The 23,678-nt window shown below is 39.7% G+C and overlaps 1 protein-coding gene across 7 annotated transcripts in view; it reads right to left on the bottom strand.

Moving 5' to 3' along the window:
* The window catches only part of LOC121898411 (cytoplasmic dynein 2 heavy chain 1), a 127,375-nt gene that overhangs the window by 103,012 nt on the left and 685 nt on the right, over positions 1–23,678 (bottom strand). For 5 of the 7 annotated variants that reach the window (XM_042413456.1, XM_042413450.1, XM_042413452.1 and 2 more), the window contains exons 2-36: positions 23,530–23,678; positions 22,978–23,151; positions 22,545–22,683; positions 21,707–21,825; positions 21,168–21,312; positions 20,705–20,850; positions 20,430–20,516; positions 19,193–19,327; positions 18,653–18,766; positions 18,434–18,545; positions 18,108–18,232; positions 17,761–17,936; positions 17,232–17,427; positions 16,996–17,091; positions 16,429–16,590; positions 14,651–14,749; positions 13,507–13,646; positions 12,965–13,193; positions 12,266–12,393; positions 11,704–11,819; positions 11,255–11,382; positions 10,726–10,875; positions 10,395–10,600; positions 9,675–9,830; positions 9,396–9,510; positions 8,535–8,705; positions 7,942–8,100; positions 5,528–5,596; positions 5,248–5,402; positions 4,967–5,099; positions 4,733–4,850; positions 4,452–4,564; positions 4,150–4,263; positions 3,691–3,841; positions 385–590 (exon numbers count right to left, since the gene is read on the bottom strand). The exon at positions 23,530–23,678 is cut by the window's right edge. In XM_042413456.1, coding sequence (XP_042269390.1) covers positions 385–590; positions 3,691–3,841; positions 4,150–4,263; positions 4,452–4,564; positions 4,733–4,850; positions 4,967–5,099; positions 5,248–5,402; positions 5,528–5,596; positions 7,942–8,100; positions 8,535–8,705; positions 9,396–9,510; positions 9,675–9,830; positions 10,395–10,600; positions 10,726–10,875; positions 11,255–11,382; positions 11,704–11,819; positions 12,266–12,393; positions 12,965–13,193; positions 13,507–13,646; positions 14,651–14,749; positions 16,429–16,590; positions 16,996–17,091; positions 17,232–17,427; positions 17,761–17,936; positions 18,108–18,232; positions 18,434–18,545; positions 18,653–18,766; positions 19,193–19,327; positions 20,430–20,516; positions 20,705–20,850; positions 21,168–21,312; positions 21,707–21,825; positions 22,545–22,683; positions 22,978–23,151; positions 23,530–23,678 — 4,931 coding nt within the window. Of the gene's footprint in view, positions 1–384; positions 591–3,690; positions 3,842–4,149; positions 4,264–4,451; positions 4,565–4,732; positions 4,851–4,966; positions 5,100–5,247; positions 5,403–5,527; positions 5,597–7,941; positions 8,101–8,534; positions 8,706–9,395; positions 9,511–9,674; positions 9,831–10,394; positions 10,601–10,725; positions 10,876–11,254; positions 11,383–11,703; positions 11,820–12,265; positions 12,394–12,964; positions 13,194–13,506; positions 13,647–14,650; positions 14,750–14,836; positions 14,922–16,428; positions 16,591–16,995; positions 17,092–17,231; positions 17,428–17,760; positions 17,937–18,107; positions 18,233–18,433; positions 18,546–18,652; positions 18,767–19,192; positions 19,328–20,429; positions 20,517–20,704; positions 20,851–21,167; positions 21,313–21,706; positions 21,826–22,544; positions 22,684–22,977; positions 23,152–23,529 lie in introns of those variants that run through there. The other 2 variants (XM_042413454.1, XM_042413457.1) reach the window with 2 other exon arrangements.

Here is a 23,678-nt window from a genome sequence, read left to right as displayed (position 1 = left end):
CCAGTCTTCCTGTTTAAAATACCAAACAGATGAACTGATATACAACTATCTATTAATTGATCCGATTCAGATAGTTAATCATTTTCAATCAAGTACACATTTTCTAATTACACAATTCAGATGCCTCACAAATGACTATAACGTTGGTTGCTTTTCTCTCTTTGAAGTCATTACAAATCAAATGCTAAGTAAGGAGATTTAATTTCCTTGTGGAATTAAATCCATTTGTTATAAAATTAAATACAAAAGATATTATATCCTAAATGATCACAAAAAAATCTCCAGTGAACGTTAGCTGCAGCCCAAGAAACATCAGTGCGTATTTTTCACCTGGTCAATCACAAAAGAGGAGTGTATCTAACTTGTATCTACAAGCTAACACACCTGGTATTCATACGTGTAGTTGAACTGTGCATCCACCATATGTATGAGGCAGCATTTGTCTGGTCCCATGTAGAAGCGAAGCTGCTTCTTCCACGCCCAGGCACCAGGACTGGTAACTCCTGCCGTGTTTAACTGCTTCACCACACTGATGTTGTGGATGATATCCAGGATCAAAGCCTTCAGCTTCAGCTGCAGGATACTGGACTCTATAAAGGAAGACGTGCGTGAAGATCAGGATGGCAGAATTGGTAAAGTTATTTACACAAATAACAAACTGGATAAAAAAAATAAATAAAATTGTAAATGTGTTATAGAGTATTCAACAAGGCCAAACCTATTGGAATTTCTAGTAGTAGTGTGGTAATATTTTTCAAATCAAATTGTAGATTTCTGTAATATGCAATTTTCTCTTCCTCACGTCTTTATTAATAACACAAAATATGTACATTTTCTATAAAACTAGTTAACTAAGCATTACTTTATTTTGTGTTCTTGACTTTACATTGACCCCATGTCATTACAAGGTCCTGCCAGGTGCTCTTTTAGATGCTGTCAATAGATGGGAGGCTTTTACTGTAAGCAGACAGGATGGAAACAGCTTTTATGTTAGCATAAAATAACAGCTCTTGTATGGAAAGTAAAAATGCAGAATTGTACTGACTGGTAAGAAGAATAAATGGGACCAATCACTATGGGGAAATTTTTGAGGAAAGGAGATAAGACACAAGAAAGGGAAACTTTGTCAGACATGAATAGAGCCACACTGATATTCTGGAAAGTCAGTGTCATCACCAATACAAGCTTAACGGCCATAAATGATTGCACAAAATGCAGAAGAAATGCACTAGAGGCAATTTAGAAACTGCGTCATTGTTACGAACTTGTCTGGCAGCCCTAATTGTTTAGCATCCTCTGTTGTTTGAGTACAGACACACAAGGAGTAGCTGAGCAAAAAGAAAAAAGAAAATAGAAAAGAATAAAAACATATAGCAATAATATGTTAATTTTACTGCCTCAAATGCATATCTTAGTCACATGAGGGAGTACTTTTCATGTGAAAGTTACATGTATGCTTAAACAACACTTTGAATTATAAATTGTCTGTGGATTACTTTTCTAAGTACATGTCTGAAGTTAAGATTTTATATTGTAAATTAAAATGGGTTCATATGCCATCTGCTAGGTTGAATGCCTTGTGTGTAGGAATGCGTCACTGATGTCAGCCTAGCCCCAGAAGCATAATACCTTGCCAAATGCACACCATCCTGTCTTGTCTCTGCGCCAAAGGGGAGATAGCTCCCACTCCCCGCCTGGGTTCATGGCCCATTTATGTAGACTGGGTAATTAGATTATCCTTTTTGCCATTACTTTAGCTGCTTTAATCAGCACTACCACTCTGCAGACTCTTCAGTCGACCTGGTTGTTTTAAGGGAGCCAGTAATTTAATGAGATGTTATCATGGAAATGAGTGCTATTTCAAGTGTAGATGGTTCGGTTTAGTTTAGTAGTTTTGCATGCAAGACGGTCACAGAATGAACCATATTATCTGCAAATATATTAGTCTTCATCATGGAGTCATTCTGAAATATTGAGTATCTACAATTATGTTGAAAAGTCGAAAATACAAGTTTGTGCAAGTGAAACAAGCTTTGTTTTCATAAATGCATTTTCATCTGACATAGAAATTTGGTATGTGGCAGCAACGTCCCGTGAAATGATGCCACTACCAGGGCTACAGAGTAGCTTTTCATCTCATGCATGAATAAGAAACCTTGATTTGAATTTAAAAGTCCTTTTTACAAATTCAAATTCTGTGAATAAGGTCTGCTGTCATGCTTTATGTAGCCACATATTCAGCCCCAGGTCATTAAATAAGCCTGCCAGCTACTGCATCTGCAGCTTTAAAGGGCAATGCCTCTTTGCAGCCTCTTGTATCTAACTGGCTATCAAGGGATTCACGCAAGAGCAGTCAATCAGCATTAATCTCTGAGTCCTGAGTAACAGCCCACAATTTTGATCAGAGCTCAATCATTAACAACACGGGGGAGTCTGAAAGTGGAACAAAGCACAAATATCAAGCAGCAACCTCACTGTAATTTGAAATGGTTAATATTGTCAGTAATGTGATCAGCAACCAAAAAAAGCAGTTGAACAATCTGCAGCAGAAATACACAGGCTAAAGAACAGGAAAAAATCCAGTGCAGCATTTAGTATGCTGCAAATATGTCTGAACCTTTAACCTCTTGATAAAAAAAATCAAAAAAAAACCACACAGGCTATGCTGTTTTTCTCAGCTTCTTCTGTCTGTCTTGGTCTCAGTCTTGCATCAGAAGTTGTTTTATCCTCTAAATGTTGAATGACAACCCAGATTATGATCATAGTTTAGTCATGAACAGCACAGGGATATTCACTATATGGCTTAAAATAATGATACATTTAGATACGAGATGCAGGTGTTGTGTCTGAGTCACCAATGGCATACAGTGCATGACTGAACACTGGTGATATTTTTTTCATGTCATCACTGTCATTTAGCTATTTTAATTTAACACATCTAAAAGAGATCTGGCCTAATATCATGCCTGTGCATGTTCATTGAGTTTTGGCCACTATGGGTCAGAAGAACTCTAAAATAAGCTGACAAGACCAATATTATCAGTTTATGAAGATGCTGTCACTAACATGTTAGCAAACAATTGCCAAATTAGAATTTCAAGACAAACAAGAGGAAGGTGGAGAGGGGTCTGAAGGAAGATAACTGTAGGAACTTGGAGTTCCTGGTAAGTTTTAAGTTTTAATTATCCAGAACATGAGCTGTCACACAAACACATACACACACACACAGTCAGTGTGTATGTTTCTAATTAGCTAATGTAACAGCTACAGCTAACATCTGTAAAGTTGGTACACTTGCTGTTTGTAGTAAATAGACTACAAAAGCACTAGGGGCCAAATCCACACAAATAAAGGAAGGAGCTCATGGAAGTGGAGCTGTGAGAGTAAAAAGAAAAACAGCTGCTTCACAATATGTTTATTATATCAACATTTTTCAAATGAACCATCTCCCCAAATTGCATCTGTTGGTTGAAAACTGCATTTAACTTCAGTATTTTGTTCATGCTGGAGATAAGGAGAGACTGTGGCGAAGCCTCTACAGTATGTCCTGTTGTATTTTTTTCAGTGTCAACTAAAATAATTAATGTAAAAGTCATTAACTCTAGTATAAGGATCTGGGAGAACTTACGTCAATCAGAAAGGACACACATACATCCACCACTGCATCCACATAAATACAGACAGAACTACCTGTGTTTGTGTTGTCGTCAGAGCTGGTGTCGACTGTAGTGTAGTGTTCCAATTTGGCATTGAGTTCCAGCTCCAGCTGGTGCAGATTTTGTTCCTTTAAAGCTCTTTCAACATCTTCAGTAAACTGGATTTGTTCAGCAAGACACAGAATCTACACCAAAAAAAGAGAGTTGAGACAATTCTGCCTTTGAGAATTTAATTAAGAGTTATTAAGACAATGTTCTTAGAGGACATGTTTCACATCCTAGGGTCACATTGTCTTGAGTAAGACTGAGAAGGAATGGATTGCTGATGTGTGGTCTTGGATCTCAACTTGAACAAAAGCATTTTAATTAAAAAATGTAAATAAAGAAATTAAACAATTACCAAACAGGTGAATTAACACTTTTCTGCAGCTAAAGAAACATTCTGTTCCCTCAAAAGCCTTTGGGAATATTCAGAAAAAAAGTTTGTGTGTACCTGTGATGGGTAGCGTGATGGGTCCACCTCCCCTTTTTTCCCTGATGACACACAGTCATACAGTAGTTGCTTCAACGTTTCCTTCATTTCCATGGACAGCTCACTCAACCACACCTAGAAAGTCAAAAAAAATTTCATGCACATTCGCAAACAGATATTCAAATGGACTAGGTACCATACATTTTCTACTTATTAATCCTTTATTTGAATATAGTTTATTATATTGCATAGTTTATTTTCCAATCACACATTCATCCAACAGAGAACACATACATTCATGCGACTCTGCTCAACGGCTTTACCTCCACAAGGCTGGAGATGCGTATAAGGTTTCTGAGAGGCACTGTCTCTCCCTCCAAAGAACACATGGCGACAATGTGCTGGCAATGCTCATCAAATACCACACTATGGATGCCTAGACAGATAATACACACAAAGATTACCTTCCCTGTCCAACAGAGTATGCTACAATACAAGGGTTGAGTAGTGTAGAGTATTGCAGAATAAAACAGAGCAAACCAGAAAAAACAGAAGTGATCTGAGCACAAAAAAACATAAAAAGGACAAAACTGACGTTTCTGACCTGCAAATAATTTTTTGAGGTGTGACTGGATGACAGTTGGGTTGGTGGCCTGACCAAGAATCTCTAACAGATCATCATCTCCTATGAAATAGAACCGTGGGAAGGCAGAACGCTTCTCCTGTGACAATCACACAAAAACATTTTTCTTTTTTTTTTTAAAAGTGTGATGAATGCAACCTTTGTTATAAATGTGTAGGCATGTCTTTGCACACAAAAATGTAGATGTGTGCGTACCTCCAGGAACTCATTGAGTGACTTTTGACAGCGCTGCAGCTGGTCCAGTATGGTGACCAGGGAGTTTCTGATGCCAGCCCTTGAGCTCAGAGAAATGACTCTGTTGTCCCGCTGAATGTCTGACATTATAGACCTGTTGCACATATGGAGAAAATGCTTTAGTACTGAATGTGCATAAAACACATCCTGTCTATAATACAATTTCTATTTGTCCATTCTTCCAAGCAAAACAACATCTTCTCTCTCTCTCACACACACAGACACACACACACAAAGAGTACCTGAAGTCTTCATCAACCCGTTTGAAGCGGACCTCCTCTCGGGGCAATGCCCCACGTCCAAAAATAGGCTCTAGATAAACCCAACGCCTCTGGATGGCATTCAGACTCAGCAGGTACTCATCCAGATCTGATAGACGAACTTCCCACAAGCTGACCTGGATGTATAGGGTATATCTTTCATGAACAGAAAGTCTGGGGAAATTTACTTTTCCCAAAAAAATAAAAATTAAAAACTTCATGCTTCTAAAAGTTTATTCAGAGTTCAAGCCTTTGACCTGACCTTGTCCTGGAAGCTGCGGTAGTAGGGAGAGTCTTTCAGAGACTGCAGCAGACAGCGATTATCTCCCACCTGGATGGGCACAGAGTAGTGATAAAGCCAATGTTTGCTAATCCTTATGATTTAATTTAATGGTGCCAGATATGCCTGCATTTTCCTGAAGACGTTCTCATACCTTCCAAGTCTATCTATTTTGATGGTCACTAGAAGTCAGTTCCTTTAACTCACCTGAGATAATTATAAGAAAAATAATAAAACAAGAGTAAATTCTGACCATATAAATATTGATACGGTATACCAGGCAAGGTATTTAGAAATCCCGAACGTATGAATTTCAATACCGTCAAAAATACAGATGCTCCTCTTTCTATTAAACTGATATGGAGATGCTGTATTGAGGTGATATACTGTAGTGCACAACACACCCCACCAGAGGGTGGTGGAACAGGCAGCTGAGCTGAGAAAGATGGCAACTGTGAGTGGTATGGAATCATGAAAATATTGCCACATATAACTTTATCTTGAGATGACTTCTTTCAAACTGCAAAAGCAGTTTATTAGCCACATGATTTTATTCAACTACCAGTCTGCCACCACTATCTGCTGCACATCATCTCCGTTCAGCCCACTGATGTGTTAATATCCGCCGCGGCACAGTGTCATCAGGTCCTCCAGCAAGAATCTATGGAAGAAGGGCGCTTATTTCCTATCTATTCCTTATTCTATGGGCCATAAGTATTTAAACCCAGAACGACTTGTCTAAGGCTAATTGCATATTTGACACACAGCACTGCAGGCTAGACAATGTCATACATGCCACAATGACTTCTATCACTATCACTTTATATATATATATGTCATATACCGTATACCCTGGTGAAATGTCAGGAAGGTGTGAAGGTATGAAAAGATAGATACCGCCAAAGCCTAGTAATTAAATGGAAAACTTAGAAATATATTCATGGACTGGGCACAGATGTGTTTTGAAAGTGTTCAGTTGCATCTTAAAATCAACAGTTAAACTCAAAGGTAGCCAGTGTAAAGGCAGGAATGTCAGCATGACATGTTCCCTAATTCCCTCATCCAAATGATCATTAAAACATTAAGAAAAGTCATCTCATGAACAGATCTAAATCATGACTGACATTTCTCACAAAGTACATCCCATGTTTAGTTATAATTTCCTATAAATTCCTATGAAGAAAGTTTGGAAATGGGTCTGTAGTTCTTCAGAATGGTCGGCTCAAAAAAGGATTTCTTCAAAAAGGGTTTCAACGAATGCATATTTAAACTGAGTGGGAACAATACCATTGGCTTTGACATGATAAAAGGTAACATTATTTTTTGCAAAGACTTCCTAAAGGAAATTGGCTGAGACAATTTAAAGTGAGCAGAAGGGGTGCTTCTCTTTGGCTATCGTCTCCATTAAGTACTCTTGAGGAATTTTTCTTGTACTACACATCTCATAAATAAAGTAATTCAAAAGTTCCTCACATCTTTCACAGTATGACTCATGTGGTGGTGTGATAAAGTGCAACCTCTTTCAAACAAGTGAAAACATTTAGAAACTTTTTTAGAGTTCTTTCTTTCTTTTTTTCCAATAAAATCAGGAAAATATTGAGCCTTGCTGTGTGAAACTGCTTCATAAAATCTTTTAGTGCATAAATTAATCTTTCTCCACCTGCACTCAGCGATATGCAGGAAAGTGATCATGTGACTTGTTACTAAAGACGACAGGGATAAACCCCTTAACATTCCTTTAAATTCCTGTAAAATTAGCTTGAAATGCCTATCCAAAGCATACCTAAAGTAATTTGAAAGCTGTTCGTGAACCTTTAGAAGTACATGCATGGTTTACATCTCTTTTGAAAGGTAACACTGAAGTTTTTCTGTAACAGTCAGAATCACTGTAAGTGCTACTGTCACTCAGTAACACACTGAAGTAGAAGGTTTTTATTTCTTCCTGAATATTTTTGCAAAGTTTTGCGGACAGATGCCTGTAGATGACCTATAGATGGGACTTATTAGCTGGAAAACACAATGGGACCACAGCATAGAGCCTTACCTAGTCCAAGTTTAATTTAATAACAATACCACAGAAAATGAATATTTTACACATGTTTTTCTAAGGGTATTTCTGGGCATCTTGCAAAAAAGGCTATTTAGAGGCACCAAATAACCCCTACTTCAGAGTAACTCATAGTGATAGCACCTCATAGTGCTTTGTTCCCCTGTTGAAACTAAATTTTGTGCATATAAAAGTCAAAACACAGAGTTGTTGAGGAATCCCATGTCAGTCAGACAAAGAGAAGTTAGCGCGGATGTGAGGATTTTTGAAACGTTCCCTGACTCAGTGTGACAACTTGTTCATGTATGTGAGTAAAAATTTGTTTGGTTCTGTGTGTACATGTGTCTACCTGGTTGACTATATCCTTCCAGTCCTTGATGAGGGTGAGAGTGCTGCTGCTGCTGTCTGTGTACTCGGTAAGGTTGAAGGTAGCTGCAGCGCCCCACAAATCCAGTTCCCTCAATGCTTCTCTGATTGTTACCTCCGCCTGGGCACGGCTGTTCAGATCCTACAACACATAATCACATTAACCTAGTTATTATGGTTAGTTGAGAAAGGCACAAAATGCTTATATTTTATATACAGGCCAAATTCTTAATTACAAACCCTATATGATTATGCATGTAAACCTATATAATAAAAAATCAAAGAACTTTTCCTCTATCAAAGCATATGAATTTCTTAGTTGCAGCTGCCCTCTGGTGTCCGTTGTCACTTATTACAGTAATGATGCTAATAAAACCAGAACAGTTTGAATTTTTATAGACATATAAAATATCATCATATCCCATACCCTATAATATGATAATATAATATTATGATCAAACAAAATATGAACAATTTAAAGAGGTGTGGGTCCCAACAGAAGTGTGTGCTTCCACCTTGTATATATACACTCATACACACCCACACACTCACTTGTGTGTGTGTGTGTGTGCGTACCTTGAGCTCCAAGGCCTTTTCTACGATGGTATTTGCCACACTGAGGAGGTCATTAAAGGTGAGTCTCTCTAAGGTCATCCCTCTCGGAAGACCCAGCAAACGGAACATGTCCAACCAGTGGTCCTGGGACAGGTGCTCCCCACGCACGTACTTCAGCACTGGGACCATGTTCTAAACATGAAGATGGAAAAATGTGAAAATAAAAGTGCATGGAATTAGATCCCCTATCAAATTAGAATGAGCAGTTTTCTTTCACATTTGCATAGACATTAAATTCTTGTTTCAGAAACATTACTTTAACCACTAACATTCACCAATAGGTGGCAATGCTTTGGTCCAGATTTAAATATTTCAACTAGTGGATGGATTGCCATACAATTTTGTACACACATTCCTGGTCCCCAGAGGATGAATCCAACCGATCCTCTGACATTTCCTCCCTCTAGTGCCACCATGAGTAAAACAGTAAAATCTCTTGACAACTATTTGATGATCGTCATGGAATTAGCTACAGATAATAAATTTCCCGAGGGGATCAATTCTAACAACTTTGGATGAACCCTTTGACTTTGGTGATCGTAAGACATTTGCTCATAAAATTTATGCTTTTGAATTTGGTGACTCCACAACTTATCCTACACTGCCACATGGACCAAACTAACATGTTACTACCCTGGCAGGCAATAGGGTAGCTGAATTGTCAGTACAGTTGTCCAAAACTTTCATATTGTAGAGTGTAATGAACATTGTAGCCTCTAGTGCTTAAGGGTCTTATGACAAGTCTTCTTTGTGTATAATAAATCTACTGAAATTAAAAAGAAGACAATAACATATTATTCCTTCAACTGTATTATTGTCTACCTTGTATTTGTCTACTTCTCCTTGTAGTTTAACAGACATGGCAGTAGGTTGCTCCAGCTTCCTAAGTCTGTCCTGCCACGTAAACAGAAACTCCTGAAACACATACGTCTTACTCCTGTAAAACAGAAACATATACATACATTAACACAAAACTGAACACACAGTAGAAAATAAATGGAAATAGTTGCAAGTAAAGAAGACTGAGATCCATGCTGACATTTACTGATACTCTTGTCAGGTTAGGACCCATTAACTACAGGCCTTAACTTAACCCCCTACCTGAAAGTAATCCAGTCCTCCTGGGCCTTTTCTGTGAAACCCTGCTGCCACTCCTCATACAGACTCCACATCTGGCTGTGCTCCTCCATATCTGTTTTTGTCTCCTCTGCCAGAGAGAAATCTGGAGCCTCCAGGTCAAAACAGGCACAGTCCTCACTAAGACGAGGAGAGGAGAGGAATTGCCATCTTATTTAACAGTACTGTCAAGTACAAAGCTGGAGAGGTACTCTGCAGTAGGTTAGGATGGTGTTGAACTAACAGTAAGTCACAGACTTTTTATTTCTTTGACTGTGTGGATATCTGAAGTAAAGGCACTTAAACCTAAGTCTTACTGATTAAATGTGAGACCTCAATTGTGAACTTTATAGCTTCTAGACAGGGGCGGCTGCTCTGCACGGTGCACTGGACTGTACTATAATTGGGAGGAGGCCATGAATAATATAGTATTTCACGCATTTTCAGGTTAGGCTTGGAATTGCATCAGTTATAATACTGAGTAGTTTTAAGTAAAAAAAAAAATCTATAGATAACAAAAAGCAGGAGCCATTAGGAATCAATAAATACAATAATGACACTGTTGCAAGTTTTATGTAACCACACTTTATATAACCGGAACAAATTCTAAGGAGATGAAAGCAACAAACATTCTTATCAGCTGCCCTGACTTTCTCAGAAAAGAAAATATACAATTATATTTCCAGCAAAATAGTAACAACTTACAGCAGTTTACTGCGCACAAGCTCTAGCTCCTGGAACTCTTGCTGCTTGTCTCTGATGGTCTGGAGGCAGGCAAGTAGGGCAGCATGATCACCAGTCTCAAGTACCTCATCTTTGGGTTTCAGCTGGTCCCAGCGGGCCTTAAACCGTTCCAGATCTGCCCTGTAGGCATCAATACGACCTGCCGCATTACTTCGCATCACTTCCACCTGAGGGGGGAACAGAGCAAGAGAGAGCAAGTGGAGAAAACAGATCCAGAGACATGACAATATTTGTGGTGTGAGGTTTTCAAACCATGATCCTATGTGTGTGTGTGTGCATATGTGTATGTCACCTGTTCTTTGATCATGAGTTGGTGGCTCTCCATGACAAGCTCCAGTTTGTCCCACTTGGCCCTTAGGGAAGACAATGAGTCCAGGCCTGCCCCAGCCACCGCTCGTAGCAAGCGGTTCTTCTCCTCAGCACACTGGAACTGTGGCAGGATCTATGCACATCCATACAGTATAGTTAGCAAGAATGGTAAGGTTATATTTCCATGTTGTGTCAAAAATTTGACCCATCCCACATGGAATTGCAAGTCACCGTTATATATCAAACATCAGAAATATTACATACAGCATAAATGCCCACACGCTTATGAATCAATGCATGTCTGTTATTGTTATATACTGATTTGAACAGAAAATTTCTTTGACAGGTAGCAAAAAGATTCGACAGAATGTGGGAAACTTAACCTTTATTTCTAAAATCCCCATGTCGACCCCACATAAGGGAGCAGGAGAGACCTATTGGCACAAACCTTGAACATTAGTCCTATCATTCAAGAAAGAACCTAGCCAGAGTTTAGTGTGTGTATGTCTTACTTCAGGTTTGCGGGCTAGTATCTTGCTATATATGCCACTGGCCGCACCAATCTCCTCCATGCTTTCCGGACGATTCGACAAGGCCTCCATTGACTCTGACACAAAACTGTCTATGGCCTGTGTATGTCCTAAAATCAAGGGAGAAGATGAAAAGCACAAAGGAAAGGAAACAGAAAAGGAAAGTGAAAGTAAAAAGCAAAGGGGATGTCATTGGGCAGACAGGATGAAAAACAAAATGAACATAAACAAGAACCACGAAATAAATGGAAAGAGGGGAAAAGATTTGAGACTTGTGTAAAGTACACTAATTACTTTATATTAAAAAGCAGTTTTAATGCTGTTCCGCAGTGAAACAAGGTGGGAGTTCAGTCAGAGGTTTTATATCATTCCACAGAAAATAATAAATATAAAACTGAAATTATAAAGACAATCAAGATGTGTGCCTTTACCTTGTATGGACTTCCTGAGTGATAAAAGCAGCATGTCAAACAGCCTCTGGATCAGGTCATCGATGACTGCTTTTACTGGCTCACAGTTGACTGTGATACAGTCTACCTTCTCCTGACTGACGAAGGAACAAAGACAGAATTAGTCTAAAACTAAGTATAGCAAAGAAAAGATGAAATTAGGGTCTTTCCTTAAAAGTTGAACAAAGAATTTTCAGAGGCAAGATTCAGAAGAAGCTAACTTATTGGAAAGCCAAAAACAGGAATGTGAAAAGGATAACACTGAAAAACAGAAAGGAGAAAACATGAAAACTTTCCTAAAATGTCTTAAATGTCATAAATGCTGTGACTAAACAAACCTTCCCATGCTGTTGCATTGTCACCTGTTTCAGTGGACCCAGCATGTGCTAACAACAAAATGTGACCAGGCTTTATTCATCATTCACTCTATACTGGTGACCTGCCATTAGTAATAATAAATAGTGAATAGTTTATAGTAACTTGGTTAAATCCTAGGCTTCACTTTGTATTTACTTGGGTTTATTACAGTAAGTATAATATGTACCTGGGCAAACGTTCAGACTCTTTCCCTCTAGCTTTCAGGGCCTTGAAGTTTCTCTCCCAGTCCTGCACGGAGTTCAGATGCTTCTCGACTAACTTCTCTAAATCCACCTTGCCCAGCACCACCCACTCCTACAACACACACACACAGACACACATGTACACATAGAATCATAGGAAGATTGGGTCCAGTGCATATTTCCTAATTTTAAATGTGACTGTGTCAAAGGTTACAAAAACTACATGTAAAAACATGGTGTACCGTAAGTGACGTAAAAGAGAACTAAAGAAAGGGGGGAGGTAAATGAGATGTCTGGAGTTGGTGGAGGGATTTCCCGATCAGTTCAGATATGCATGGATGCAGACAAAAGGGAAAACATACTATACTGTGCTCACATTCTGTCATGGGTGTATAAAGGGGGAAAATGCTAACAATGAAAACAACTGAACTTCAGTATATAAACAGAGAGAAGCATGACTAATCCAAGTTGCATTCTCTCAAAGAAAAGTGCACAGCAGATGGTCACAGCAATGCTTCAATGAGCAAAAGATGAAAAAAAAATTATCAAATTAACATTCATAAAAAATAACATATCTATCAACACAACATCCCAGCAGAGGCATAACAATCATTTTAAAAACCAATCCTTATCATTATAATCATAATCATTATTAATGTAATAATCATATGTTGTTCAGGCACCTTGAACTTATTCTGTATAGCCTGCAGGCGGCTAAAGAGGTCCTCAGCCTTACTGAAGATGGTGAGGAACCCAGAGGCATTCCTGTCAATCATGACACTGAAGATAAGATCCTCCCCCTGGGCACTGACCCCTTTGAACTGGTTTGGGATCGAGATGAACCGCTTCATTTCTCTGAAATAGCGTGCTCGCACCTCCTCAAATGGAGGACGGAACTGCAAACGCCCCTGCCTATTCATAGGAAGGAGAGGGGAAATGGAAAAAGGTTATTTTTTTCCTTTAATCCACACATGTCTTTGAGAAGAGAGAAAGAGAGAGAAGATAGCCAGGCCAAGAGAGGAATGGTGCTACAGCCAAGTGTAAGAATCAAGAGATGGACACTGCTAGTGGTTTAAACATAAGTTGAAAAAGACATTTGTGAGAGGAAGAGAAAATTATGCCAACCCGCTCAAAAAGAGACACAAAGCAGAGAGAAACAGAAATAGAGAACAGATACAAAGAGAATTAGACAGCAAGTTGGAAAAGTAAAAGTCAGTGTACTGACTTGAAAGTGAGGTCTATGTGTATTTCAGGCAGGTTCTTGTTCAGAGCCTCCAGCCCAGTCTGGTACTGGTGTTCAAGAGCCTTGTATAGCTGATGGTTCCAATGCTGACGCCATGCCCGCATGTCGTCAGACCTAAAGCCCTTAACACACAGACACACATACATGAATTAGCTTTCCAGTGAAGAGAATTAAGATTTGTTGTACAGGTTGTGTATATTCACTGAAAAACTTACTAACGGGCACTAAAGTCATTTTGTATCATTACAAAATACAACTTTGGGCGGCTGTGGCTCAGGAGGTAGGGTGGGTCATCCACTAAGCACACACAGACAGCTGTGGACACCACAGATGGGTAGTTGTTCTGTTTATACTACTTTCTGGGGTCCACTTGGAGGACGTGTTCCACACATGTGCAGTAGATCGCCGTCTACAGGAACACAGCGTTGTGACCGCGCAGACCGGTGCGGACAGGTCCACGCAGAAACAACAAATCGCAGGTACGCGGATATCCGCACAGAGCCTATGCGCACACCCTCTGATGACGAAATTTACATCATGCGGACCCTAGTGGACCCTCGCAGACTCGGAAACTAATTTCAGCTTAAGTGTCCTTGGGCAAGATACTGACTTAAAACCAAATTGCTCCCAATGGCTGTGCCATCGTTGTGTGACTGTTGTGTAAATGTATAAGCATAGAAACACTGTGGGACACTTTGGATAAGAAGCACTGTTTCGTTCCTGATGAGCAGGTTGGCACCTTGCATGGCAGCCTCTGCCATCAGTGTATGAATGTGTGTGTGAATGGGTGAATGTTGGCATCTATTGTAAAGTTCTTTGAGTGGTTGATAGACTAGAAAGGCGCTATATAAATGCAGGCCATTTAACATTTACAATGAGATATGGATTTCATACTGAAAATCTGCTGACAAGGCCATAAACTATTTTTATTATGATTCTGTATTGGTCTCCACTTCCAAGCGCATTATTTGAAATGAGCATCATTTTAGCCTTCAGCAACATACATTTGTTTGTTAGATGAATTATTGCAGTACCCATGGAGAACCATGAATATATGATTACAGTAAAAAATGTGTTGAAGGCCAGCACAACCCAAGACACATATACTTCTTATTGTTATCAATACCTGAGCCTCCAGAGTGGCAAAACCAGTACGGAGCTCCTGAAGGCCATCCTTCCAGCGCTGCTGATGTCTCAGTAGATCCACATTCATCAATGTCACTACCTGAGAAACACAACGACAAGCGTGTGTCAAGCCAAGTGGGGGAAAAAATTACAGTTCTTTTTCATAGTATTCGTTTTGATGTCTCACCATGGGATGCACGCCTAACTGCAGCCCTCAGAAGCATTAATCTCATTACACCGATCCTGATTGGCTGGTGAATGGGTTCATCCGCATCAGGTAGTGCCACCTACCTTAAATAGCTTATGCGGACAACACAGCCTCATTAAAACACCTCTTCTCACTCAGAGCATATCTCACATCGAAGCTAGCTAGCTTAACTGTCCACACGCGGATCTTATGTAGCTTCCATCACCAGGCATTAGCAAACTTTAGATTTTGCTTCTTCTTCCGGTTACACCAGACTGGATTCGGTGTTTTCCTTGCCCTCCACTGCTTGGTCATTGCTTCTCAACTCCTCGCCACGGTAGGTCAAGCACCATCGAGTGTTAGCATCCCATCCAATCTCTCGGCTTCTTCACAGTTAGCACACCAGCTAGCTGCCTTGACTCCCTGCCTGCACAACAGCTCGTGAGGAATGGGGGCTAAAACCCCTCACACCAGAGGTGACAGAGGCTCCAGGGCCTGTCCCTGTAGAAATAAAATTCCAAGCAAAGACACACACCAGGTCTGCTCAGGCTGCTTAGGGCTGGAACACAGCTAGCTAGCTTGTGTCAACACTGCTCTGTATTCACTGTCGAAAGTCTCCGCAGACAGCTAGCCTGCCAAGCTAGCTTGTCTGAACATGATCCCTATCTCCCTACCAGCTACCACCCACTCAAAAGCAAAGCTGAGGCTTCCAGCTGGACGTGGCTCCGGTTCCCCTGCCAGAGGAAGACATCCTGGACTTGGACTATGGGGAAGACAAAGATGACACCTTGGATCTCCTGATATCAGAGGATGAAGAGGAGGACGATATTTTCATCACTCTTACCCAGGCTGCGAAGCCCAAGACCTTCACCACTTCTTGGGATGGAGATGAGAGCAGCACACAAGTTCTCCTCTCCCCAGCTCGGACATCCTGGGCCTTATTCAGGGGAGTTTCTGTTCAGGACATTTGTGCTGCAGCAAATTGGTCCACGCCTCTCACTTTTGTCCGTTTCTATATGCTAGACGTCTCTGCCCCGTGTGTGGCATACACAGTCCTGGAGTCCTAACTGGAACAGAGCAGCTATCCCTGTGGGTTGGTGGACGCTAGATAAACTTGCCAGGCAATACGGGAGCTACCACATCCCACAGTGAGACATCGAAATGAATATTATGAAAGAGAACTTAGGTTATTTACATAACCCCTGTTCTCTGAGTAATAAGTGAGATGTCTCACCAGACAATCCTTCTTGCTTGAGTGAGTGAGAGAAAGTGCTTATCTTGAATGAGACTGTGTCATCCGCATGATTTGGTTAAAGGTAAATGGCACTACCTGATGTGGAAGAACACATTCACCAGCCAATCAGGATTGGTGTAATGAGGTGAATGCTTCTAAGGGCTGCGGCAATGCGTGCATTCCATAGTGAGATATCCCACGCATATTACTCAGAGAGCCGGGGTTATGTAAATAACCTAAAGTTCCGTAGAAATGTGCAAACAACAAAGGATTCAAATTACAGTCCTAGCGCTCACTTCCTCTATTATCATTTATTTCATAAAATAACCGTGATTAAAACATCAGGACAAGCTACAACCTTGTCGATGAAGTCAGTGTGCCATTTGCGTAGCTTCCTGTTCTCGGTGGAGAGTTTCTCAGCTGCAGACTGCAGCTTGGCAATGTAAACTTCCAACTCTTTTGGGTTGTCCCAGGTGATCTGCAATTTACCGCCCGATTCCTTTGACTGAGAACGAGGATTCTGAGAAAGAAAAGAAAAGAGGTTATCTACAGTTCAAGGTAGTATATTGCCCAGGTGCAATTCATAGGTGCTAATAGGCTTTTATACACTACCAGCCTCAAACTTCCTGGAAACCAACCTTCTATTTAAAGTTAGTTTCATTTTTCACAAGATGTTTTTGTGCTGAAGAAATTTCAGGAACTATACTTTTCTTTGAACTATAAAAAAAAAAGGGTCATACTTCTTTCTTTTGTATGGTTAGTACACACAAGAAAAGTTAAGCACTGGAAAATCTTTAAGTCCCCATTCCCTTTTTATAATATTACACTTTTATAAAAAATAGTAATAATTATAACAACATGTTCTGTAACATTAACGTGCAAGGCATAGAAAGTAAGAACAATAATTTCCAGCTGTGGGCAGTACCTTAATAACCTGTTCAAAGGCCAGGGCAAGACCAAGCATCATAGGTCTCTGAGAGGGAATCATCTGCTGGTCAATGGTGTTGTAGAAATGGGCCACCTACAACACAGTAACACTTTGTTACGTAATGAGAGTGAGACAAATTATAACAGAAATAATGAGGCAGACATTAATAAATAAATGAGGAAAGAAAATGTTAGTTTGTGTGTGCATGGGTGTGTCTAGACTCTCACTCTCACCTGTTTCAGGACAATGGCCTGTCTGTAGAATTTGTCTGCAGTATTAGCAGCCTGTTGTATCTTGGCAGGAATCGGAAAGCCAAGGGCAGAAAGCTGCCTGACCTCCCTGAGCAGACTGACCAGTCTGTCTGAGTACTGGATCTTTAGCCTACCATCCACATGGTCCAGGTCCATCACTCGGTTACTGGCCTGGAGACTAAAGAGAAAGACAGTCACACTGGAGAAATACAGGATGTATTTCAAACATTACAAATGTAAACTTAAGTGCTGTGATCAACGTGCTAAATAAGGTGATGAGAAATATGGAGAAGAAAAACTGTGGAAAACAGCAGTAAACATTCTTATGAGCTTATGGAAGAAATTATTCACATTACTATCCAAAACACTGTAGCATCACTTTTCTGGCTAGTCTCTCCAATGCTGACATATTAATGATCTAATTGCTTTCAGTGCAATTCAATTCTTAATCATAGTGTTGCTCTGAGCCTTTGTCTTGTTAGCTGAGGTCACAGTGTTCAGTGTGTCCAACCTGATTCCTGACTTTGGGTCAGCCAGTCCAGAGAGTATATCTCTTGACCAGTCCTCGAACTGTTCCTGTTCATACGCCCTCAAAACTTCCAGCAGATCATCACAGAAATGCAGGAACCCTTTGAACCCTGACAGGTCTGAAAGCAAAGCCTCAGCAATGCGGACAGAATCCTCCATCTGATGCAAGCATATGAATACCAAAGAAAAAAATATATATTATACAACAACTGTAAACAACAATTGTGAAACCTTCTCTTAAACATGAGGACCAGAAAGTTTGTGCTATTTGGTAAACAATGACATATACTATGTGTGTGTGTGAACATATGTAGACACACACTCAGTTACCTTGTGTATCAGCTGTCGGACCCAGACAATTTTGTTGACCACCTCAGGGAGGTTCCTGCCAATGAGTGGCCCAGACTTTTCTCCAGGTCCTCCATGGCAACGACTCTCAAAGTCAGTCTTCAGGCCTAAGAAAATCAATGCAGTAGGGAGGGGTCAAAGACAGAGAACATCAATGTTTCATGATACTCACACTGACTTTCCGTTACAAAGCTATTCGTTGCAGACAAGAGATTTTTCTGTCAATGTAACACATTATTTTACATTTAGGTATTCTGATTTTCCACACAAAACACAATAACAAGCTGCTTTGAGACATAATAATGTACCCCTGTTGTAGTCCAGCAGTCTGGCCAGTAGGGTCTCTCTCTCTGTCTGTAGCACTTTGCTGATGGTGGGACGTCTAATCAACTCTTTGTGCTTTTGAAAAAAGTGCAAGAGCTAGAAAAGGAACACACACACACAGGCACATAAGGTAAGTTCCTAAATCAACATACACACACACACACAGTATTTACAACCTGAGCTGAAGTAGTATGTTTCACTACCTGTTGCGGATTGTCCTGCACATCAGCAATGTAGCTCTTTAGTCTACCAGCCACCTCCTGCTCTGACGGAGCCATTAGACGCTCAAACTGTGCCATTGCTGATCTCCAAAGCGGCTACAAAAAAAAAAAATTCAGACTACAAGTAAACAGGTTCATCCTTGCCAAAGACTGTGTAGAATGTCCACATTATACACTATTGCTTTTCTTTGTTTGCAGGTACAAAACTGTGATTAAATACAGGATCAAAGTCAATTGAAGTAGGCAAAAAATCACAAATTTGCTGTAGCTGGTGTTTGTTACTACTAGCTGCTTTGACCAGAAAGAAAGCACGATTGAACTTTTCTCAGCCTGGATAGTAATCCAGGTAATGTTGGAAATGTTAATTTTGGAACAAATAAAGCTGCCACACAATTAAGAACCTACATTCATAATCTATCCTGCCATTTAGCCATTGCAATCAACCAACCACAGGCATGGGGAAGGCTCGAACAAGGTAATTTGGAAGTGTCACATGCATACACCCAGTCCCCTATAACTGACCTCAGTGTAGGGGTTGTAGTGCAAAGGATTGAGTCCAGAGAAGGGTTCAAACACACGATCTGAGGTCAGAGCCTGCTGCTTTCCTCCTGGTAGCAAACGCAGCAGTTTCTCATGGACCATCCGCAGAGTCACCACCTGGTAGACATAAACAGAGAGAGTCCATTCACATTTTATCTATGTCCACTGTTTTATTTATGCGTTTGTTCATTAGGCTCACAAGATTCAACAACATGACTCACAACTTGTTACTGACCTACTGTAGCACTAATTGATGCTTATGCTGTGTATAAGTGTATAAGGGTATGCGTGTCACACCTAAACTTTTTTGTAGAACATTCTAAACAATAGCACATCTCCATATAAAATGTCCATAAGCCTGCTAAACTGACAAACATCCATGTCAAACATGCAATCGAAAATGCTGACAGGGCAGATATCAGAAAGTTCCCACACCAAATATTCTGTCCATAAAGGAAATGATACAAATTATTATTATAAAGAGAAAAGAGGCTTCTGTATTTATGTGACAGTGGCTATATGTCTCTGGATCAGTGTAGCCCTGCAGAAGTGCAGGGAAATGACAAGAGAATGATCCTTACATTACATAAATTGTCATTCATACCAACAGACACTACTGTAGAGGTAGGTAGTTTATCAAAGGCACTGTCGCCATTGAGGATCTCCATCTTTCATAGCCCGTATTTCAATACAAAACATGTCATAACATGTCAATATGGCTGTCCCATTCAAAAGACTCCTTTGATGAAAAACAAAAGTTAGGAAGATTAAATCTGTACAGACGAACGTGTCATGAATGCAAAATGTGTGTGAGTTACTTGATGGATCAATAAGGTGCATCTTGCATCTAAAAATCATAACAAAGAGTACTATAAATTTAACAATGTTGTATAATAGTATATAAAAGTATGATAGCATTATAAGTATAAGTATTACAAAAGTAAGGAGGCTTGAAAAAGCCATAAAAGGGTGAGTCTCCTTATCAGTCCATTTGAAGTTCACTTTTCGGTAATTATGTAGGTAGGAAAGTGGAAATTCCAATTGAATGTTTGACATTACAAACAAACAGAAACAAGGACAGGACAACCACAAGTATACTTACAAATGCATTTTAAGCACTGAATGGAATGCACCGACTGTACCACAATATCATGTGAAAATAATGAGAAATATGCACTATTGAATAAATGTTTTTCATCAGATCAGAACCCTATCTTACCTCATCCAATCTTTTTGCAAGACAATGCAGGGTTTGTGGACAGTGCTTATTTCCCTTCCAGGGGTGAGGAGCATGTCTCTTCCACACCTGAGACAAAAAGCCAATTAAACATGATTCAGTGTTTATCACAATGACACAGATGATCTCCTTCTAGCTTTTATTTTAAAGGATCAAGACGGGTTGTCAGTGAAGTTTTCTGATGAAGTGGAAAAAAAAAAAAACTTCAGTAAAGGATTTGATTTTTGAAACCATTTTGTACTTTTTCTCATCCATACCTGTCCAGTCAGGTGCTCACAAGCTACCACCCACTGCTCACAGATTGCAACACCCGTTCTCAGGTTCTCTCTCATGGATACAAACGGCTCCTCAAAAATTTTAAGATCACTCAGTTTTCTCTGCACATATCTTCCCAGGGCTCCACCTTTTACATGTATAAACAAAATAAATGTTAACACATGAGCAAATCAGTAGTACTGATTCAATGTTACTAATCAACCATTGCAATACTAAGCATATTGCCATTTTATTTTACCATACTATTGACAACCCATGTTCTGCATGTACGGTATGTGTTGTGAGGAGTTCCTGTAGTGACAGTTTCAGTTCTCAAAAGATGTACATTTTTTCAGTACCAAAAAGATCTCTGTAACAGAAGTAGTGACGCACACTGTCCCTTAAAAACGACATCAGCAAATATTTGTTTTCGTTTCCTGGTTTTGGCTTCGGAGAGAGTCTCACCAATAACATCCATGAGTCGGACCATGCGTGTTTCTGGATAGGGTTCATAATCAGTCTGCCGCCAGACGTCATCCAGAGTGTCTCTGCTCTGTTCCACTAGATCCACAACATCAGCCATAGACAGGCCATCAAGACCACAATACTCCTGGTGGAAACACAAAGGAATATGTAGTTTGGTTTAATTTTCTTTTCTCCCAGTTACAGTTGTTCACTATAATTTGATATATCAGACTCTATAGCAATTATCAAATACTGTTCAAAACAGGATGTAAAATAAAGTCAATGTTGATATTCACAATTTCAGGGTTTTCAAACTTAAAATAATAAAAAGAATCAGTTTTCTTTTACCAACTTATCTATGAACCCACTGCTCAGTACAGTAACAGATTATAGTTCAGTCTAATATGTCTCAATAATTATAATCTCATTAGCAACTACCTTGTATACATTTGAAAATATATAGTAAATATAGTTATTCCACTTTATTTTTCCTTTTTTTCATGTAGGCAGTTCTGATTCATAAAGTTGTGCATGCGTACCTTTTGTATGGGTTTAAATTGCTCGGTGAAATGTGTAGCCCTTTCTCTCACACTGTTCTTCTCTGTGGACTCAGAGAGATCTTCCCAGTACTGGAACTCATCATTGGGAGTAAGGATGCCTGCATAGTGTAGAGAAAATATAAGTACATAGTGTGAAAAGCATAATGTATCCTGGTTCTACTCAGTTACAATTAAAGTTTAACTGAAATCACATTTACTCATCAGATTTTGCAGTCAAAAATAACGTCAACATGTTTTTTTTAAAGGTATTGTTAAAAGTTTTTTATCATTAAAAGGAAGAACAAAAGGAATGTGGAGGAATATCAGAGATGCAGGAGGAGGAGGGGTGTATTGGTGTATGCGTTTGATTGACAGCAGGTTGCAAGCTGAGTGCCAGTGTTACACCGGAGGCAACGAGCAACTAAGTCAACAAATATGTGCTGTAGCCTACATGTCATGAGAATCCATGTCATCCTGATAGGCAAAACTTAAATTACCTGATTATGCACACAAGGTACACTTTTATGTATGATATTTGTCTTGCACAGTACATTCTTAACCCAATGAGTGACAGGTCAGTTATAAATATATAAATGTAGTTGTCCTTTAAAGTTTAGCTGATAGAGCATGTCAATACAGCTCCAAGCAATAAGGATTAACTTTTCCACAAGGAACATTTTAATTAAGGTAATACACAAGAATCATTAACACTTCCCTTTAATAGGCAATTGTAAGATTCTTCACCAATTAGCACTATCTACTATCACCTCTAAGATCATTCTGTAGGCACTATGGCCCTGACCTGTGTATCTCTTACTAGAAAAATGCATGTACATACCTAGGACATCTTCTTCTGTACGGGCCTTCTTGGCAGAGGGTTGTGCTCCAGACTGGCGGACCACTGAGCCCAGGCCCAGCTCCAACTCACTCAGCAGGCCTGCCAGCTTAGGGTCAAATGCTGAACGCCAGTGCTCATCCTTGAGAACAAGAAAAGACAGAAACTTTCTCAAGCTTTGTACTATGTAGTCTTGTCCTATGTCCAATATTTGGGCACCCTAAATCCTTTAACAAACTCTTTCGGAGAAATTACTTTTAAATAGTATTCAAGTATATATTGTAATGTTGTATATTGTATGTAGAATAGTTCATTTACAATAGTTCATTTAAAATTCCCTGAGGTTTCTCTTCTTTTTTTGGTGTTTGGATTAGGTTAATTTTGATAGCAAAGGAGCTCATCTATGGAATGTGTTAATTCACAGAAGCAGGCTCACCTTGAGCAGCACAGGCGCAAAGACCTGTCTGACAGCCTGGTAGAGGGTGTTGATGGGAGACTCCAGCATGGACGACACAAGGAGGCTCTGGTGGAGGTTGTCCTCTGTGATTACTGTTGGATACAGCTTGAAGAACACCAACACCTTCTCTCTGCTGTCCCCCGATGCTTCAATCTGGTGAATTCAAAAAGAAAAAGAGGACATTGTTTCATTGTCAAGTAAACATATGACAGTTAATTTGTTTTTGAAAATGTTGCATAAATAAAGTTACTGGTTACTTATTTAATGACCTGAGACATATTTTATAATTTCTCCCAATACCTTTGACTTGTACCACAGAGCATCTCCTTTCTATAGTCTTTGTCGAAATGACTTATTCATCATACTTTATGGTTTAGTTTGGAAGATTTTGTTCTTATAACCAATTATCAAACATTGGTTTAGGGCTATGATTTTTATTAATTATGAGCCCAAAGCCCTTCACATGAATATGTTGCTCCATAGGAAACTTGAACATTGTAATGATGCTTCAGACAGTTGTCTTAACGTTACCTTATTTGACAAGTAAAGGTCATTTTCATGTCTGCTGATGGACAGGACAAATTCATTTCCGTCGTCCAAGAAGTTATTGAGCTCTGGGCTGTCATCCAGGGAGGACGAAGGCTTCAGCCCATAAAAGTTTCCAGTTGTAGTCAAGATAA

Source organism: Thunnus maccoyii, chromosome 6 (assembly GCF_910596095.1).
Source record: "Thunnus maccoyii chromosome 6, fThuMac1.1, whole genome shotgun sequence".
NCBI lineage: Eukaryota > Metazoa > Chordata > Actinopteri > Scombriformes > Scombridae > Thunnus > Thunnus maccoyii.
This window is presented reverse-complemented; position numbering and strand designations above follow the sequence as displayed.